At 41.1% G+C, this 16,768-nt stretch overlaps 1 protein-coding gene across 2 annotated transcripts; it reads left to right on the forward strand.

Moving 5' to 3' along the window:
- Positions 1–8,197: 8,197 nt before the first annotated feature.
- On the forward strand, positions 8,198–16,531 carry LOC141578659 (carbohydrate sulfotransferase 4-like). 2 transcript variants are annotated; one of them, XM_074370476.1, is made up of 3 exons: positions 8,199–8,432; positions 10,152–10,284; positions 14,678–16,531. In XM_074370476.1, exon 3 carries the CDS (start codon positions 14,693–14,695, stop codon positions 15,866–15,868), a length of 1,176 nt encoding a protein of 391 aa, XP_074226577.1. In that variant the 5' UTR covers positions 8,199–8,432; positions 10,152–10,284; positions 14,678–14,692; the 3' UTR covers positions 15,869–16,531. The 2 variants fall into 2 exon arrangements, with proteins under 2 accessions (XP_074226578.1, XP_074226577.1); XM_074370477.1 differs by lacking the exon at positions 10,152–10,284 and having other exon boundaries at positions 8,198–8,432.
- Positions 16,532–16,768: the final 237 nt, after the last annotated feature.

Consider the following 16,768-nt stretch of genomic DNA (forward strand, 5'->3'; position numbering starts at 1 on the left):
CCTGATCCGAGACACTGGTCTCTTGCCTAGCCTCCTAGCTGACCTCCCAGTTTCTGCCCCTGATCCGCTTATGTTTTAATACCCTCACTGTATCCTAAATGATCCTTTTAGAATGTAAGTCAATCCTAAACTTATACCCTCCAGTACTTTCCCATTTCACCTTAAGTGAGAGTCAAATTCCCACTAATGAGGACAAATGCATTTCTACACAATTTGTCCCCTCCTGCCTTTGTTACCTCTCAATCTCCCCTTTTAAACTCTCCCCCCCGTCCTTACTTACTTGATGAGTAACACTGCTCTTCTTAATGATTCCTGGATTAGCACTTCGGCATCTGCCCACTCCTTTTGCCTAGAATGGTCATTCCTCAGGTATTTCCTTTTTTTCCCCCTGATCTCCTTCAGGTCTTCACCAAATTGTTACTTTCCCTGACCCTTCTATTAAAAATTGGAACAACCCTGCCCTGGTCACAATCTCTTCTTATTTTTCTCCATAGCACTTATCACAATCTAATACACTACACGTTTTATTTATGTGCTTGTCCCCTACTCAACAGAATGAAAGCTCCACAGACAGAGAATTTTGTCTTGCTTTGTTCACTGCTGTTTTCAGAGCCCTACATAATTGCCTGGAATGTAACAGACACCCAACAAGTATTTTTGGAATTTACTGCGTGAAGGAGATTATGATGGAGAGTAGAGAGACAACAGCTCTTTAAAAAAATATTTAATGGCATGCCAAGGAGTTCTCATCTTGTCTATACTGAGCGCGATTGCAGTGTTTCCATCAGAAGTGACAGGGGTCAGATCCGATCCGTACAGGGAAAGATCAGTCCAGCTGCAGGGTTGGAGCAGTTAGGATTGGAGGTAGAGGGAATGGTTGAGGGGTTGTCGGCAGAAATTCAAGCAAGAAAATTTGAAAGCCTGAGCAAAGACAATGGCTGTGGAACAAATAAAGAGAAAGGGATCAAATCTGACAGTTTTTTAAGGAGTAGAATAGACAGGCCTTGGTGATCAATGGGATACCATGGGGTACAGCCCACCTGAAGACACCCTTTTATTCTCCCCAGAGACTCCTTGACTGGGCCATTGTGGATCACCTGCAGCAGTCTCTGGGATTTCTGAAAGCCTGGAGATAGAATTCTCAGATTATATCCTGGCCTGATTCCAGATAAGGTATCCATTGTCTAACAATGTCCTCCTGAAACACCAAGGACTTACAAGTTTGGGCTTTACAAGGAATTCCTGGCTCTGTGTTCCATTTTCTCACCCATTCTGACCTGTTAAAGAGACTCAAGAAAGAAAGCAAGAAGCAACAAGAAACTTAAAACCATGTTTACCTTTCACCTCGTCCTGACCCACCTTAATCAAGCCTGTTTTCCCACTGTTGAAATAGATACTTGTAACACAGAAAGAAGCGCCATCCTTGCCAGGGGATCCCTACTCATATGTCCTCCCCCAGAGCCCAGCTCAAGGAAATAGTTTCTATTGAGGGAAGCTGTCCATTTGATAACTGGATTTACAGCAACCAAGATTCCCTTCCTGGAGTACTTCTTCAGAAGGTCTTGGCTCCTAAGATGCTAAGGTCCAACTGCTACAACCTATGGATGCTTAGCCCAAACAGAAAGCTCTAGTCCTCCAAAATTCATTCTTCAAATCCAGTTGCTTAGCCATTACCCTAGTCAGGCCTGACAACAGGCTTTGGTAAGCCACATAGGGCTGGTGACCAATGGAGAGTGTAACATCACTCAAGTGTCAGGCCTTGACATCCACATTGCAGGCAGATACATACTGAGTGAAATGAGGAACGCTGAGCCACCACATGAAAAGGAACGCAAGGAAAGCCTCACTGTTCTTTTAGGGTCACTGAGGACACAGGAAAGACACGAAGCCAAGTATGGCAGTGAAGAAACTCCAATCCTAGTACCCAAGGAGCAATGGTCTGGGTGAAGATAGCAGCAGAGGGTTGTGTAACCAGCAGACAGATCCTTCTTGACCTATGAAAAAATCAGGCTCTGGCTCAATGGCTGACCCGAGGTAACTTCACCATTCACATTGTTCCCCAGACTGTAAAGATCCAAGGACAAGGGACAGAGCTCAAAGCTCTGCTGAACAGTGGTCCCTGGAGACAACTGTCTCCAAAAAATCACACTTTGAGAAGCACCTAAAGTGCACACAGCATTTTGCAGGGATTCTTAACTTGGGACCCCTTGAAATCAGATATGATTTGTGTTTGTATGATGAGCAAATGTGCCTTTTCTAGAGAGATGGTCTTTATCTTCATCTGATTTTCTGAGACTCAAAAAGAAAGAGACTGGATCTGTAAAACCTTAACTACACAAGTGGTTAGTCAATATCCACATGCGGTAGTGGCCATACATAACATTTCCTCATAACAGACAGTTCTATTGGACAGTGTTGCCTTAAAGAAGTGATCCACAGTAATGCAGGGAGATAACATTACCTGATGAGTAAGGCTGGGCTTTGAACTCACACCTGGAGTTGAATCTAGACTTTGCCACTATAAATCATTTTAACTGTGGGTACATTATTTAGCTTCTCCAAGGCTCTATTCTATCATCTGGGAAATATGAAATTTACCTCCTAAGGCCATGGCAAAAACTGAATAACCCAAATAAGTGTGAAGTGCAGTACCTGTATTATAGCAAGCTCTGAACAACTGAACAAGCAGTAGCTATAATCTTTCCTCATATTATTCATGCTCCATAATTCCTTAATGGGAATGTCCTCTATTTTGGATACCTGGGGCTTTTGATTAATTACTATAAGTACCTATTCCTTGACTGCTTCCAGCCATCCTTTTCAAAAATTCTTTCCAACTGATTTATGAATCACAAACTAAAGAGGCTAAGATCTGTGGTATTACATGTAAGGACGGAGGTGGGACGGCTACTTGTATCGAGGACTGTGCAAGGTGCTTCATTAATTATTAGGATCACCATATTTATCACAGTGTTAAATACAATAAGAAAAAATTGGAAACAAATCTAAATGCCTGTCAATAGAGCACTGGAATACTGGCATATGATAAATCCTTTCAAAGTAATATACTTTCATAAATATTTGTTGCTATGGTTAAATGCTCATGATATAGCATGAAGTGAAAAAAAAAAAAAACAGATCCAACTCCTGTCGCCCATGACCCAGCATCCACCTAAAGACACTTGTATAGATGTATGCCATGTTTAAACATGTCAAGAATATTAAGTCATAGCTCCAAACTATAAACAAATCAAATGTCCATTAACAAGACCATGGACAGATTGTGATAGGTATATATACACATGGAATACACACAGTAATAAAAACAAAAAGCCCATAACTGTATGCAACAGCATGATGAATCTTAAAAAGATAATATGAAATTTAAAAAGCAAAACTCGAAAGAATAAATGTGGTATGATTCTACTTATATGGAGGCCAAACTGGGGAAAAGTCAATAGTACTGCTTAAGGTGATAAACTATAAGGAAGAACATGGACTTGCGTACCATGAAAGTGGTCACCTCCGAGAGAAGAGGGTAGGAGAAGGACATGAGCAGGAAGGATACTGAGGCAGCTTTGGCAGTGTTCTGTTTTTTTGGTTGGCAGAGGTGGTGAGTGATAGTTCCTTTATATTAATTGGGTTTTTAAAAAAATTTTTGAGGGGGAAGTAATTAAGTTTATCGATTTGTTTATTATCTTTAATGGAGGTACCAGGGATTGAACCCAGCACCTAGTGCGTGCTAAGCACACACTCTGCCACTGACACATATACCCTTTCTCCCTACCACACACTTGTTTTTTCCTTTTTTGGGGGGAGGGGGGAAGTAATTAGGTTTATTTATTTGTTTATTTTAATTTTTTTTTAATTTGGGAGGTAATTAGGTTTATTTATTTATTTTAATGGAAGTACTGGGGAATTGAACCCAGGACCTCGTGCATGCTAAGCATGTACTCTACCACTGAGCTACCCCTGCCCTCAATTGTTAAATTGTATCTTTATACCCTAATTTTAATTTCATAATTTAAAATGTTTTAAAATAAAATAGAGACAAAGGGAAAGTAAGTACAAAACTATATTTTCATTGTTATCTCAACTATACAGTTTTCTGCATGCATGGGAAAAACGAACAACAGTGCTATTCTCTGGGCAGCAAAATATAAAGAGATTTATACTGTCTTCTTTATACAGACTTTTTTCAGACTGGGATTTCAAAATTTCAAATTTTTTTTATAATTAACAAGTATTAATTTTTATAATAAGAATGAAAACAGAACTACCAACTGCCCAGTTTTTCTCCTCAATTTATATCTATTTAATGGAGTCACTCCGGGGGAGAGAAATTTCTCTTCTATCTGCCAAAGAGAAATAGGAGACAGAGAGGACCATATAAGTGAAATCAATACAAGGCACCACCACAGGTCTGGTTATTGTGCTAACGATAAGGCCTTAAGGGGTTCAGCTGATGGAACCCAGCAAAGATACTTTCCAGATTATCTCAGAACTCATACAACTCTCTGCCTGTTCTCTCTCTTTCAGGGCCTTGGAAAATGAGGTCTGTGTCAGTTACACAGTATAATTCATAATGAGACAAATCCAGTGGCTGAGTCTGATTATCTGACATAATCCAAGAATATACACTGTAAAAGGCTCTCTGCCTTCCATTAAAGAGAAGTCAGTTCGTGCCTGAGCTACACTACATATGACTTCTTTTCTAGATCTCCTCTATGAAAGGGAGTAAACATTTATCAAATGGTTTTTTAATTAAACTGAGTGTCCTGGAAGCCATATGGGCTCTTTTTCATGAAGGACCCAAGGCTTGGGAATTCCAGTATGTTACTCTATATAACTTGGCCTTTGACGACCTTGAAGACTTCCCTTTAGTGATCTACGTACGCTTGCCTGTACAGTCATTCCTCTCTCGGTATCCGCAGCGAGACTTAGAGCAGTGGGGAAGCCTAACTTGGCTCCAGGACCCTTGCTGATACCATGCTCAAGTCTGTTATACAAAATGGTGTAGTATTTGCATATAACCCGACACACATCCTCCTGTATACTTTAAATTATCTCTAGATTACTTGTAATACCTAATACAATGTAAATACTATGTAAATATAAATACAATGTAAATGCTATGTAAATAGTTGCTGGTCCCTGTCAAATTCAAGTTTTGGTATTTGGAGCTTTCTGGAAAAAAAATTTTTTTTCTGAATTATTTTTGATCTAGGCTGGCTGAAACCTTGGATGCAGAACTAGGTATAAGGAGGGATGACTGAACTCAGCATCTATGATTAGATAACAGGCCTTTATGACAAGCCTATAACTTCCCAAAGCATTCTTTATTCAGTTATTTTTGGACATTTTATAGTTTTTCTCTTAAGAATATTTTGTAAATGGTAACTAAAACTCACTGTTAAGAAGTACCTATAAACATCCTGGTTTTAAAAAAAAGGACACAAAAAAATTATTGCCCAAGCTGTCTGATCACTAACATTTTTTTGGAAGGAAGTCTAATGACCTATGAATGCTCACCACCTCTCAGCCCCTTTCAGAGAAAAATGTTGGTGGTTACTACACATTGGGGGCCATGTTTTAAAAAAAAATTTATTCAGTTTACTTAATAAATTGAATTAGTTAACTGTAATTAACTAATTAAAATTAATTTATATTAATTTAATAACTTGGGTGGCTGGGGTTTTTGAGATTAAATTGAATAAAAAATTCATCTACTGTTTTATACTTGTAGCAATCATGTAAAGTAGCTCAGAGTAGTTGTGATTTGCCCAAGTACACAGAACTAGTAAAAAGCTATACTCTTTAATGATACACTCCTTAATGATAACTTGTTTCTTTTTTTCTTGAGGAGGAAATTTCTTTTCCTGTACTCTAACCAAACACCAATACATCTATATCCTCCCATACAATGAATTATTACATCTAGGTACTACATCTAGTTATTACCTTCTGCAAGAAGGATGAAGATACTGAATAAGACACAAAAGCAAAGCACAGATAGTTCCACATACGATCAACCCAAAGAAGAACACACCAAGGTACACAGTAATCAAACTGACAAAAATTAAGGATAAGGAGAAAATATTAAAATTAGCAAGAGAAAAGCAACAAATAACATACAAGGGAACTCCCATAAGGTTATCAGCTGATTTTTCAGCAGAAACTCTACAGGCCAGAAGAGAGTGGCACAATATACCTAAAGTGATGAAAGGGAAAAACTTACAACCAAGAATACTCTATACAGCAAGGCTCTCATTCAGGTTTGATGGAGAAATCAAAAGCTTCACAGATAAACAAAAGCTAAAAGAATTCAGCGCCACCAAACCAGTTTTACAACAAATGTTAAAGAAACCTCTAGTCATCAAACCACAAAAAATGAGAACAAAAATTCAGGGCCTTTTATGGTTCCATATAAATTTTGGAATTGTTTGTTTTAGTTCTTTGAAAAATGTCATTTTTTTGTGTGTTTTTTTGGGGGGGGGAATTAGGTTTGTTTATTTATTTATTTATTTTAATGGAAGTACTGGGGATTGAACCCAGGACCCTATGCATGCTAAGCACGTGTTTGATAATGTTGATTCTTCCAATCCAAGAGCACAATATATCTTTACATTTCTTTCTATCATCTTCAATTTCCTTCATCAATGTTTTACAGTTTGAGTATAGGTAACCTCCTTGGTTAAATTTATGTCTAGGTATTTTACTGTTTTTGATGCAGTGGAAATGTTTATGCCAGTTATAAAATTCTGGTTTTTGAAGTGAAAAAAAAAAAGTGGATGAAGGGCCACAAATGTCAAAATATCCTTTTTATGGGTGAATTATATTCCATTACATACCATGCTACATCTTCTTTAGCCATTCATGTATTGATGTGCACTTAGGATGCTTCCATATCTTGGCAATGATAGATAAAGTTGCTGTTAATAGTGGCAGGGTGTATGTATCTTTTTTAATTAATGTTTTTGTTTTTCTCAGATATATGCCCAGGAGTGGAACTGCTGGGCCATATGGTGGTTCTATTTTTAGGTTTTTGAGAAACCTCCATATTGTTTTCCATAGTGGCTGCACCAATTTACATTCCCAACAACAGTGTACAAGGGTTCCCTTTTCTCCACTTTGCCAATGTTTGTTATTTGTGTTCTTTTTGATGACAGCCATTCTGACAGGTGTGATTTTGATTTGCATTTCCCTGATATTAGTGATTTTGAGCAACTTTTCATGTTCCTGTCAGCTATTTGCATTTCCTCTTTTGGAAAAATGTATGTTATTTTCTCCTGCCCATATTTTAAATGGGTTGGTTGGCTGTTTGCATTTTAACTGAAGTACAGTTGATTTAAAATGTTGTATTAGTTTCTGGTGTACAGCATGGATGGACTTGGAGGGCATTATGCTAAGTGAAATAAGTCAGACAGAGAAAAACAAATACTGTAAGATATCACTTACATATGGAATCTAAAACAATACAACAAACCAGTGAATATAAAAAAAAGAAACAGACTCACAGATGTAGAGAAGGAAGTAGTGATTACCAGTGGAAAGAGGGAAAGGGAAGGGGTGAGATGGAGGTGGAGTATTAAGAGGTACAAAACATCAGGTATAAAATAAGCTGCAAGGATGTATTGTACAACATGGGGAATATAGCCAAGATTTTATAATAACTATAAATGGAGTATAACCTTTAAAAATTGTGAATTACTCTATTGTATACCTATAACATATAATATTGTACATCAACTATACTTCAATTTTTAAAATATGATATTATAAAATAAATATATAAATAATTTTTTTAAAAAGACACAGAGGCCAAAAAAAAAAAATTAAAATGCTATCTCCCTAAATCCAGTGGGGTGAGCAGGAAGGTGCAATTCAGAAGTAGCTTCCAGGTTTTCTCCTCTTTTTGAAACAGGGATGAGTAAGGTTTCACATATTGACCATTTCGGCTCTCACTGTCTCTTGCTTTCCCTATCAACCTCATCTGCTTCTGGGGTCTCTTTTCTGTTTCCATTTTGCCCTAAGGGTGTTAACTTTTTCAGTTGTCTGCAAGAAGTCTACATTCTAGGATCACCTCCCAGTTGTGGGAGACAATGATTCCTCCTTTCCTTCCTCATTTGCTTCTTCTGGCCCGGCCCATTGGGCCCATTCCAGCCAAGACTCCCCACCCCTTGAGTCTCTGAGTTAAAGCTGCTAATATCAAGGCTCCCTTGGAGTGAGTCCTTCCTTTACCTTGTCTTGGAAGGTAGGTCATTTTTCGCAGGAGGGAGAGGGCATTGGAATTTGCTCTGAGTCCGGATGGTTATGCAAGATGCCAGGAGGAGGAAGCTGAGAGGGGAGTTGGTGAGTCAGAGGAGAGAAGCTGCACAGCTTGGCTAGCAGCGAGCCTTTAGAGCAGTGAGGAAGCCTAAGCCACTAACAAGGTAAGGAGAGAATATTCTCTGTGTATACCTCCAAAGTAGGGCCATTTTCCCCTGGCTATTGGAGCAGAGTATCACAGAACCTGGGGCAACTAAACTGGGGACTTGGGGGTGGGAGGTCGTGGAGGAGGGTGAATCAGAATAACCTGGACAATTTCCCCCCAAAAGCACAAGCTGCCTGCCAGCAGCTCCCTATCCCCACCCAGCTCCATCTCTAAAAGAGTCAGAAAGAGCCTAGAGTGTGAGTAGGGCTATTCTGATGTGTATTTTGTAGCTGGTCGCTTTGATGCATCTTTTCATTCGGATGCTGGCTTTGGACTTCAAGTCTCTGTAGCTTCTCTGCTCAGGTGTTGGGGAGTGGGGACCAGAGGTGATGGAACTACAGGTTTTCTCTAGCTCAGGTGAGATTTAGTGTGATAATTAACACTCTCAGACTTGGGACCCAAAAGACCTGGGTCTGATCAGTCAGGGCTATTTCTATCATTGAGTCAATTTATTAAAGTTCATTTTACTTATTCTGAAAATGGGAGGTGTTGATCATCACTATTTTATACATTTAATCAGACTGCTGTCATTACTGTGGCTAAAAAAGGCTTTCAAAGTTGTGGAGCGCCATTCAGATGTAAAATCAGATTAAATTATGAGGTCAGCAAGTCAACCGAGGTAGAAGAGAATTCTGTCTTGTATGGCCCTGGACAAGTCTGGAACTTCTAACTGGAAGAGAGATACTTTTATATGTACAAAATAAAAATATCTTGTCCTGCCTTTCTTATGCAGGTCACCCCTCAAACAGTGAAAAAAACGCTCTACAAATGTTTGTTCATTCAGTCATACACTCAACAGATGTTTCTTAAGTCCTATACTAGGTGATAGGCACTATCATTGTTACCAGGGACACAGCAATTGCGAACACCTTTCAGTCTAGTTAGAGCGTGTTGTTACGTGGAAATCCTTTGCGCAGGGGCTTATCTCACAGGTTTCCAGGTTCTGCAGCTGTATGTATGGATATAGGTTTCCCCAACCCAGCTCTGTTCTCTCTCTCTGCATAAACGTCTTCTGCCATCTCCAATTCTGGTTTTGGGGGCAATCTCACTGGGAAATCTAAGTTATGAATGTGTCAGCAGCTGGAATCCAGGGCTCTTAAATTGATGTCTGTTTGGTTTTTTTCTCAGAATTCCTGTTTTTTTTTTTTAAGGCTACAAAAATTATGGACTTGGAGGTCATTTATAATTCAGCCCTCTGTAATCAGACTGCTGGGTGAGGTCGCCCATCCTGGTGCCTCACGGTCCTGACTTAGGTGCTATGTCAGTATTACCCTTGGGTGATGTTTTTCAAGATCCTAAAGTTCTCATGACTTTCAATGATGGACTGTCCTTTGTGTGCTAAGATGATACTACTTACCCATAATTAGGGCAATGTGTTTTTAATTTAGGTTTTTGGGTGGAAATGATGGCATGTGCTGAGGGCTTTTTCCTTCTATTTTTCTTCTTTTTCTAACTGAACTGGTTAGAGCAAGGGAAGTATTGTGAGTAGACTGCTGCCCTGCAATGGGTCTTTTATTTCTTACTAATAAGTATTTTTTTAAATAATGTTCATGGTTTATTCCCCTAGTTCTAATTAATACATGCTTAGGATAGAAACTATTTTTTTTGGAGTGAGGTTAACTGTGTCATATTGCTTCCAAACTATGCCTCTGACTTTATTAATCTCTTGTTCATGCAGTTGAGACTTCACTTCTTATGCTCAATGCCCAATGAAATCACCTGAATTTTAGAAACTGATACTAGAAGAAAAGAGACAGTTGTGTGCATTTTAGAAAAAGACAAGTTTCAGTTTCTTCGTGGATCTCATTCAGGTATCTGATTTCTAGTAATAACTATGGCTCCTTCCATACTTAACTTTTTATTTATTCATTTATTCAACACGTGTTTAATGATACCTAATCACTTGTACATTTTATGTGCCTGTACACAAGTTAAGACACAGCCTTTACAGCAGCCCAGTGGGAGAGACATTGATCTACCGCTGTTTACTACAGCGTGAGAGACGGATGTAAATGTAAAGTTTAGGAAAAAACTAAATCTTTGGAGGAAGCGAGATACCTTTCAGGGAGACGGCTGACAGGTGGGCAGCATCTTGAGGAAAAAGCAGTTATCTTGCTAATGTCTCAGGGCTTCTCAATAACAGGGAAAGTGGGGAAGAACCGAACGTAAAATCTGGGTCCTAGGGAACCGAAAGGGAGGGGAGTGACAGGAGATCAAAGATCAGATTATGGAGGGCCCTGGGCACAAGAATTGGGGATTTACTCCTGGATGTGTCAGAAAGTTATTGAAGGATTTTAAGGAGGGGAGTGATAGGCTTGTGCTTTAAAAAGATAGGTTTTGGCAGCAGTGGGTGAGAAGGAGAGCTGACAGGCTGTTGGGAGAGGCTACTTATTATCAAGGCCAGACTAGAGATGAGCAGATTCAGGATTTCATAACAGGGAGGGCAGGCGGGGTTCAAGCGTGCAATCAAACAGCCAGAAAAGAACACACAGGAAGGTGGTCTTGGGACTCTGAGATGAAAGTTAAGTCACAGACCTCTCATAAATGTTTACTAACCCCAAGGATTTAACAGAGGAGGTTAGTACAGGACTGGTGGGAAGAGTGGTGGTTAGATTAGAAGGGGTTACCATAAAAAGCCATGAGTGTTCTTTTCTTTACAGAGCCACCTCTAGCACTGACTCCAGTCACTGCAGAGGGGAGCTTTCCCCTGAGGCACGTTCTAAAGTATTCCCTGGCTGTTCTGATCACCCCCATCAAGGGTTGCTAGATCCAGGATGTGTCTAGATCCCAGTGACAAGAGATGGGACTCACTTTACAAAATCATACTTTCCTTCTAGCCGGGGAAATTGCTTATGGAAAGAAAAAGAAAAGAAGTCAGAGGGTTTCCACAGGAATTCCTGAGAACCGTGGTCAGCTAAAGCCTGAGGATGACTGGGGACAAGCTAGAAGGCTAGGCTCCAGCTCTGGGAGAGAATGCGCATGAGGCCAGGAGGTAGTGGCAGGCAAGGAGGGCTCAGAGCACTCGAGCCCATTCAGGACACTGAGTTGGCCCGAAGCCAGATAGGGGAGGGATGGTGGAACTGTGAAAGGTCTACATTGTTAATCCCTAGGAAATGTTAGCTTTTTCCCCAGCTGATTATAGGCCCTGCATATAAAATTCTACCACAGTTTCAGTATAATTTTACATAGGTCAAGTTCTTTCCTTTCCTTTCTTTTGTTCCATTATTTCTTATCTTTGTTCCAAACTTTTCCTCATACTCATATTGCCTTTGGGAGAAGATTTCTTGCTAGGCATTTCCTCAGTCCTTGGTTGGGGGGAGGTAATTCTTGAGCCATTTATCAAAAATGGCATAGTTTCTAATCATTTCCTCTTGGGCTCATATCTTAGCTGGTCCTGTTCTAAATTTCAGGACCATGACAGGGATTACCATTTACTGACATTTTCCTAGCATACAGCAAGAATGTTTTTTGGCGTCAAGGAGAGATGATCCTCACTGGATCCTTTTGGCACATATAGAGGAAGTGCATTGTTGTAACGAATGGAAGAGAGGGGTTTCTGGGCCACTGCCACACAAGATTTGGCTGAGGTCATCACACACTTCCCAGAAGGTTCAGGGGACTTCCATGGGGAACCTATGAGCTGGCCTAGTGTGCTCTATCTCTTCAGGAAGCAGGCTATAAACTCCAAGAGTCACATCTGTGGCTGTCCAATTTATCCTCTAATATCTGCTTCCTAGAATCCCTGGAGCTCTAGATGTAGATAGTGGTTTATGACCAGTATACAGGCTATCTGGACAACAAGACACCAAAGATAGACATACCTACACTCTTTGACTCAGTGATTGCACTTCTGGGGTGTTAGCTTACATACTTGTATAGTGATGTATGAACCTAAAGGTCATTACTTAAGTTTTTGAAATGGCAAAAGACTGAAAACAACCCAGAAGCTCATCAGTGGGGAAACTGGTTATAAATAAGTTGTGGTACATCTATACAATAAATTCTAGGTAGTGGGGAAAAGGAATAAGGAAATGCTTGATGTACTGCCATGGAAAGCTCTCAAAGACATATTGTTAACAAAGCAAGGTACCGCACAGCATGGATAACTTGCAGCCTTCTGTGTAATAAAAAGGAGAAAAATTAAGAATACACATACATTTGAATTTTCTTGTATATGCATAAAGCAACTGACAGGACACATTAAAGAATGAACCCAGTTGCTGTTTGGGGGCAAGCTGGGAAATGGGCAGATAGAGGACAGGTGCTGGAAGTAGGCTTCTCACTGCACAGTGATGCTGAAGCATCAGCTAGTGGATAAATACTGGCTGTTAGTAAATGGAGAAGAGGTTAGTGATTCAGCAGCTGGTAAAATTCTTAGTTGTTCTTTCCTCTCAAAAAACACTGTGACCCCTTTAAAAAGTATGTCATTAGCCCTGTTTATGTCATTAGCCCTGTTTATAAGTAGCTAGAAATTTTCTTATTTATGACTATAGGCCTCCTCCAGAGACATAACTGTTGTTACAGGATTTCCCCTTGCCTATCATTTAATATGTGAAAGACCAGAAGTGTGACAGGCTGGCCACAGGCCGGCAAGCACTCCCCTTATTCCTTTCCTGCATTCGGAATCTTAGGAAGCCTTCTTTTAAATTCTGAGTCTGTGCAGTTAATGTCCATGATAAGGATACTTTGAAAAACAATTTGAACCATGAGACTGTTACCTATTAAAACCTTTTTAAAAATTGGTGATAAGCTTTATCACTAGGAGAAGAGCATATTCTAAATCCAGCTCCAATTACTATTGAGAAATACACTTTCTCGTCTTTATTAAAGCTTGAAGGAGTAATTTCTTGAGTATAGAGTGGTATGCAAATTAGCACCTTGCTACTACTAATATTTTACATTATGTGAGGTTATCTATTTTATCTCTCGGTAGTTATTTAAGCCAGGAAGTCACCTACAATAACCCAGAGTCATCTCAACTCTTAAAGAGGGTTAAGATCGCCCTCAGAATAATATTCTAGCATGGCACTGGGTACCATGGTCTTTTCACACAAAACAAATCCTGATTGTGAAGGAAGTTAAGTTCAGGTTTGCCACCAGTCTGTTTGAGCCTTACTGTAAATTACAAAGTGTAATTCCTTTCTCTAGATATTTAACATCTAACAACTGCAAAACCATTCTCATATACTTATTCTGTTGGACCAAGATGTTTTACTGTCACCTACCAGACGTTTTTTATAATAAACATCTCAAATCCTTGATAAGAAGGCATTCCCTAGGGCTGGGCAGTAGACAACATGTCCAACCATACTGAGCAGCCCTGAGTAGGCTGTGTCAAGTAGTCAAGCATTCCCCCAAGCAGCAACACGGTGGCCAACAGGCCACAAGTATCACTACTGCAGCTCTTAGTTCGGCTGTCAAGGAGACAATGACACAGAGTTGGCTGTTAAGGAGACAATGATTCAATCCAAATAGATGCAGATAGTTGATTACCTACACAGATGCAAGGTCAGCAGTGGCTCAGCTCCTCATGTCCCAAAGGATGAGACCAAAGCAGAGGGGACCGGATGATAGGTTCCACGGGCACTTAGCTCTGCCACTGAGGAAAAAACTCCAAACTACAGCCAAGCAGTTTTATAGCCTGCAGCCATATCCTTCAAGGTACTGAAAGTTCTGTATTTAACTGAGTTGAAGGAGGGTAGTGAAAAATGGCCTTGGCACTCTCCCTCAGGATGGGGATGGGTGGCTGGGCAATGGCCTCAAGGCAGTTCCTCACAAGTCAGCGTACCTCCCTTAGTTTCAAAAGGAATCACAAGGCATTCACCCCAAAGTTGGATAAGGCTGTGGTTAAGCTTTGCCTCTAAGGCCTATGTGAAGACATGCATGTCACCAGGGTGCCAGGTTGGAACTATTTCCCTATATTCATGAAATATGGCTGAATTCACACATATTTGAGAGCTCAATGCACAAGAAAGACCAGGAGGAAGTAAAGAGCCTAAAATAAACAGAACTTATTGACATACTAACTAGAAGGGACAGGAAGTGATCTGAAGAAGGATTTGTGCAATTGGCTGCAAAAAAGTTCCAACAGTCTACACTGCTCTTTGGTGAGGGTCAGGGAGAAGATGGCTTTGGCTAGAAAGGGGATGGAAGACAGATACCAAAACAGCAGGCTTACCTACCCCCTCTGCTTGTCCCTTGAAGGTCTTCCACTTCAGCATGATACTACCCCCAAAATTGAAGCTACTGCTGTTCCTGTCTTCCCAGATGGCCATCTTTATCCTATTCATCCATCTCTACAGCTATAAGTTCAACTCCCAGAATACGAAGGAGGAACCCAACCCCACACACATGCACGTGCTGGTCCTGTCTTCGTGGCGCTCTGGCTCTTCTTTTGTGGGGCAGCTTTTTGCACAGCACCCAGATGTCTTCTACCTGATGGAGCCTGCCTGGCACGTCTGGATGACCTTCACACAAAGCACTGCCCAAAGGCTGCACATGGCAGTGCGGGATCTGATATGGGCTGTCTTTCTGTGTGACATGAGTGTCTTTGACGCCTACATGAAACCTGGGCCCCGAAAACAGTCCAGCCTCTTCCAGTGGTACAGCAGCCGTGCCCTGTGTTCCCCACCTGCCTGCAACGTCTTGCCACAAAATGAGACCATATCCCAGTCTGACTGCAGGATCCTGTGCAATCAAGAGCCCTTTGAGGTGGTAGAGAAGGCCTGCCACTCCCACAGCCACGTTGTGCTCAAGGAGGTGCGCTTCTTCAACCTGCAGGTGCTCTACCCACTGCTGAGAGACCCTTCCCTTAATCTGCACATTGTACATCTAGTCCGGGACCCCCGGGCGGTATTCCGTTCCCGAGAACGCACCACGCAGGATCTCATGATTGACAGCCACATTGTGATGGGGCAGGACTGGCAGAAACTCAAGAAGGAGGATCAACCATACTATGCAATGCAAGTCATCTGCCAAAGCCAGCTGGAGATCTACAAGGCTGTGCAGTCCTTGCCCAAAGTCCTAAGGCAGCGCTACCTGCTCATGCGCTATGAGGACTTGGCCCGGGACCCCCTGGCCCAGACTGCCCGAATGTATGAATATGTGGGGTTGAAATTCTTGCCCCAGCTCCAGACCTGGGTGTACAACATCACTCGAGGCAAGGGCATGGGGGGGCACGCCTTCCAGACAAATGCCAGGAACGCCCTCAGTGTCTCTCAGGCCTGGCGCTGGTCCCTGCCTTACGAAAAGGTTTCTCGACTTCAGAAAGTCTGTGGGAATACCATGAATTTGCTGGGCTACCACCTTGCCACATCTGAGCAAGAGCAGAAAAACCTATCACTGGATCTTTTGTCTACTTGGAGTCCCTACCAGCAAATCTACCGAGAGGGTTGAGGAGGTTCTGTCTCCACCTGGCACCAGCTTCAGTCACATTAACTGAAGGCTGCTTCTGAGTCTTGATTGTGTGTGTCAGTGTATGCGTGAGTATGAGTTGTGCCCACCCATGTTCAACTCGAGAAATCTTTGCTCATGTCTAGAAAAGAGACTCAGGACTCACTTATGTGAGTGGCACATTCCACCATCAAAATGGGAGTAATGCCTTTCCTCTCTTCTTGACCTTCTTATCTGTGTATACCTCAGAGACTTCGTGGCCTGGGTCCTCTGTGGCACCATACAGTATCACTGGAGTAAATCCATAGACCTCTTGGTTCACATCTTGCCCAGCAGGACAGGACAGAGACAGGAAAGACCAGGGAAATGGGTCTGTCACCAAAGGGCCCATCAGCACATTCAACAGACATATGAACTCTGAGCCCTCAGAGCTCCCTATGGATTCAAAAGGGAATGGGGAACAGGGCTGGATGCTTACCTGTGAGCTTGGCCATCACAGCTACCAGTTACCACAAATATGAAACAAAACCTCTGCGCAACAGCAAGCTTTTAAGTTCATGGCATGACTGGGCCTGATTTGGACGTCTGAGTTCCCCTCAATGTTTACCTGTGAAGCTGCCATCTGTTAATACTAAAATCTGTTAACACTAAAATTCCAAAATAAGATTCTGTTTGGAGTGTACCTTTTTATGTTTTCTAATTACTTAGTAGTAAATGCTCATTCGTATGGGTTCCTAACTAAGAGCATAATCATCTTTATAGATTTTAAAAAATAATTGTTATTATCTATAACCCACATACAGAAAAAATTGCTAGGATAGTGTTTGGTTCAGATGGATGGACTAACTCTTAACTGATCAATACTAATCAATACATTGCCCTCTTAAGAATTTAAATGGAGAA

This window comes from Camelus bactrianus, chromosome 9, assembly GCF_048773025.1.
Source record: "Camelus bactrianus isolate YW-2024 breed Bactrian camel chromosome 9, ASM4877302v1, whole genome shotgun sequence".
Taxonomy (NCBI): Eukaryota; Metazoa; Chordata; class Mammalia; order Artiodactyla; family Camelidae; genus Camelus; species Camelus bactrianus.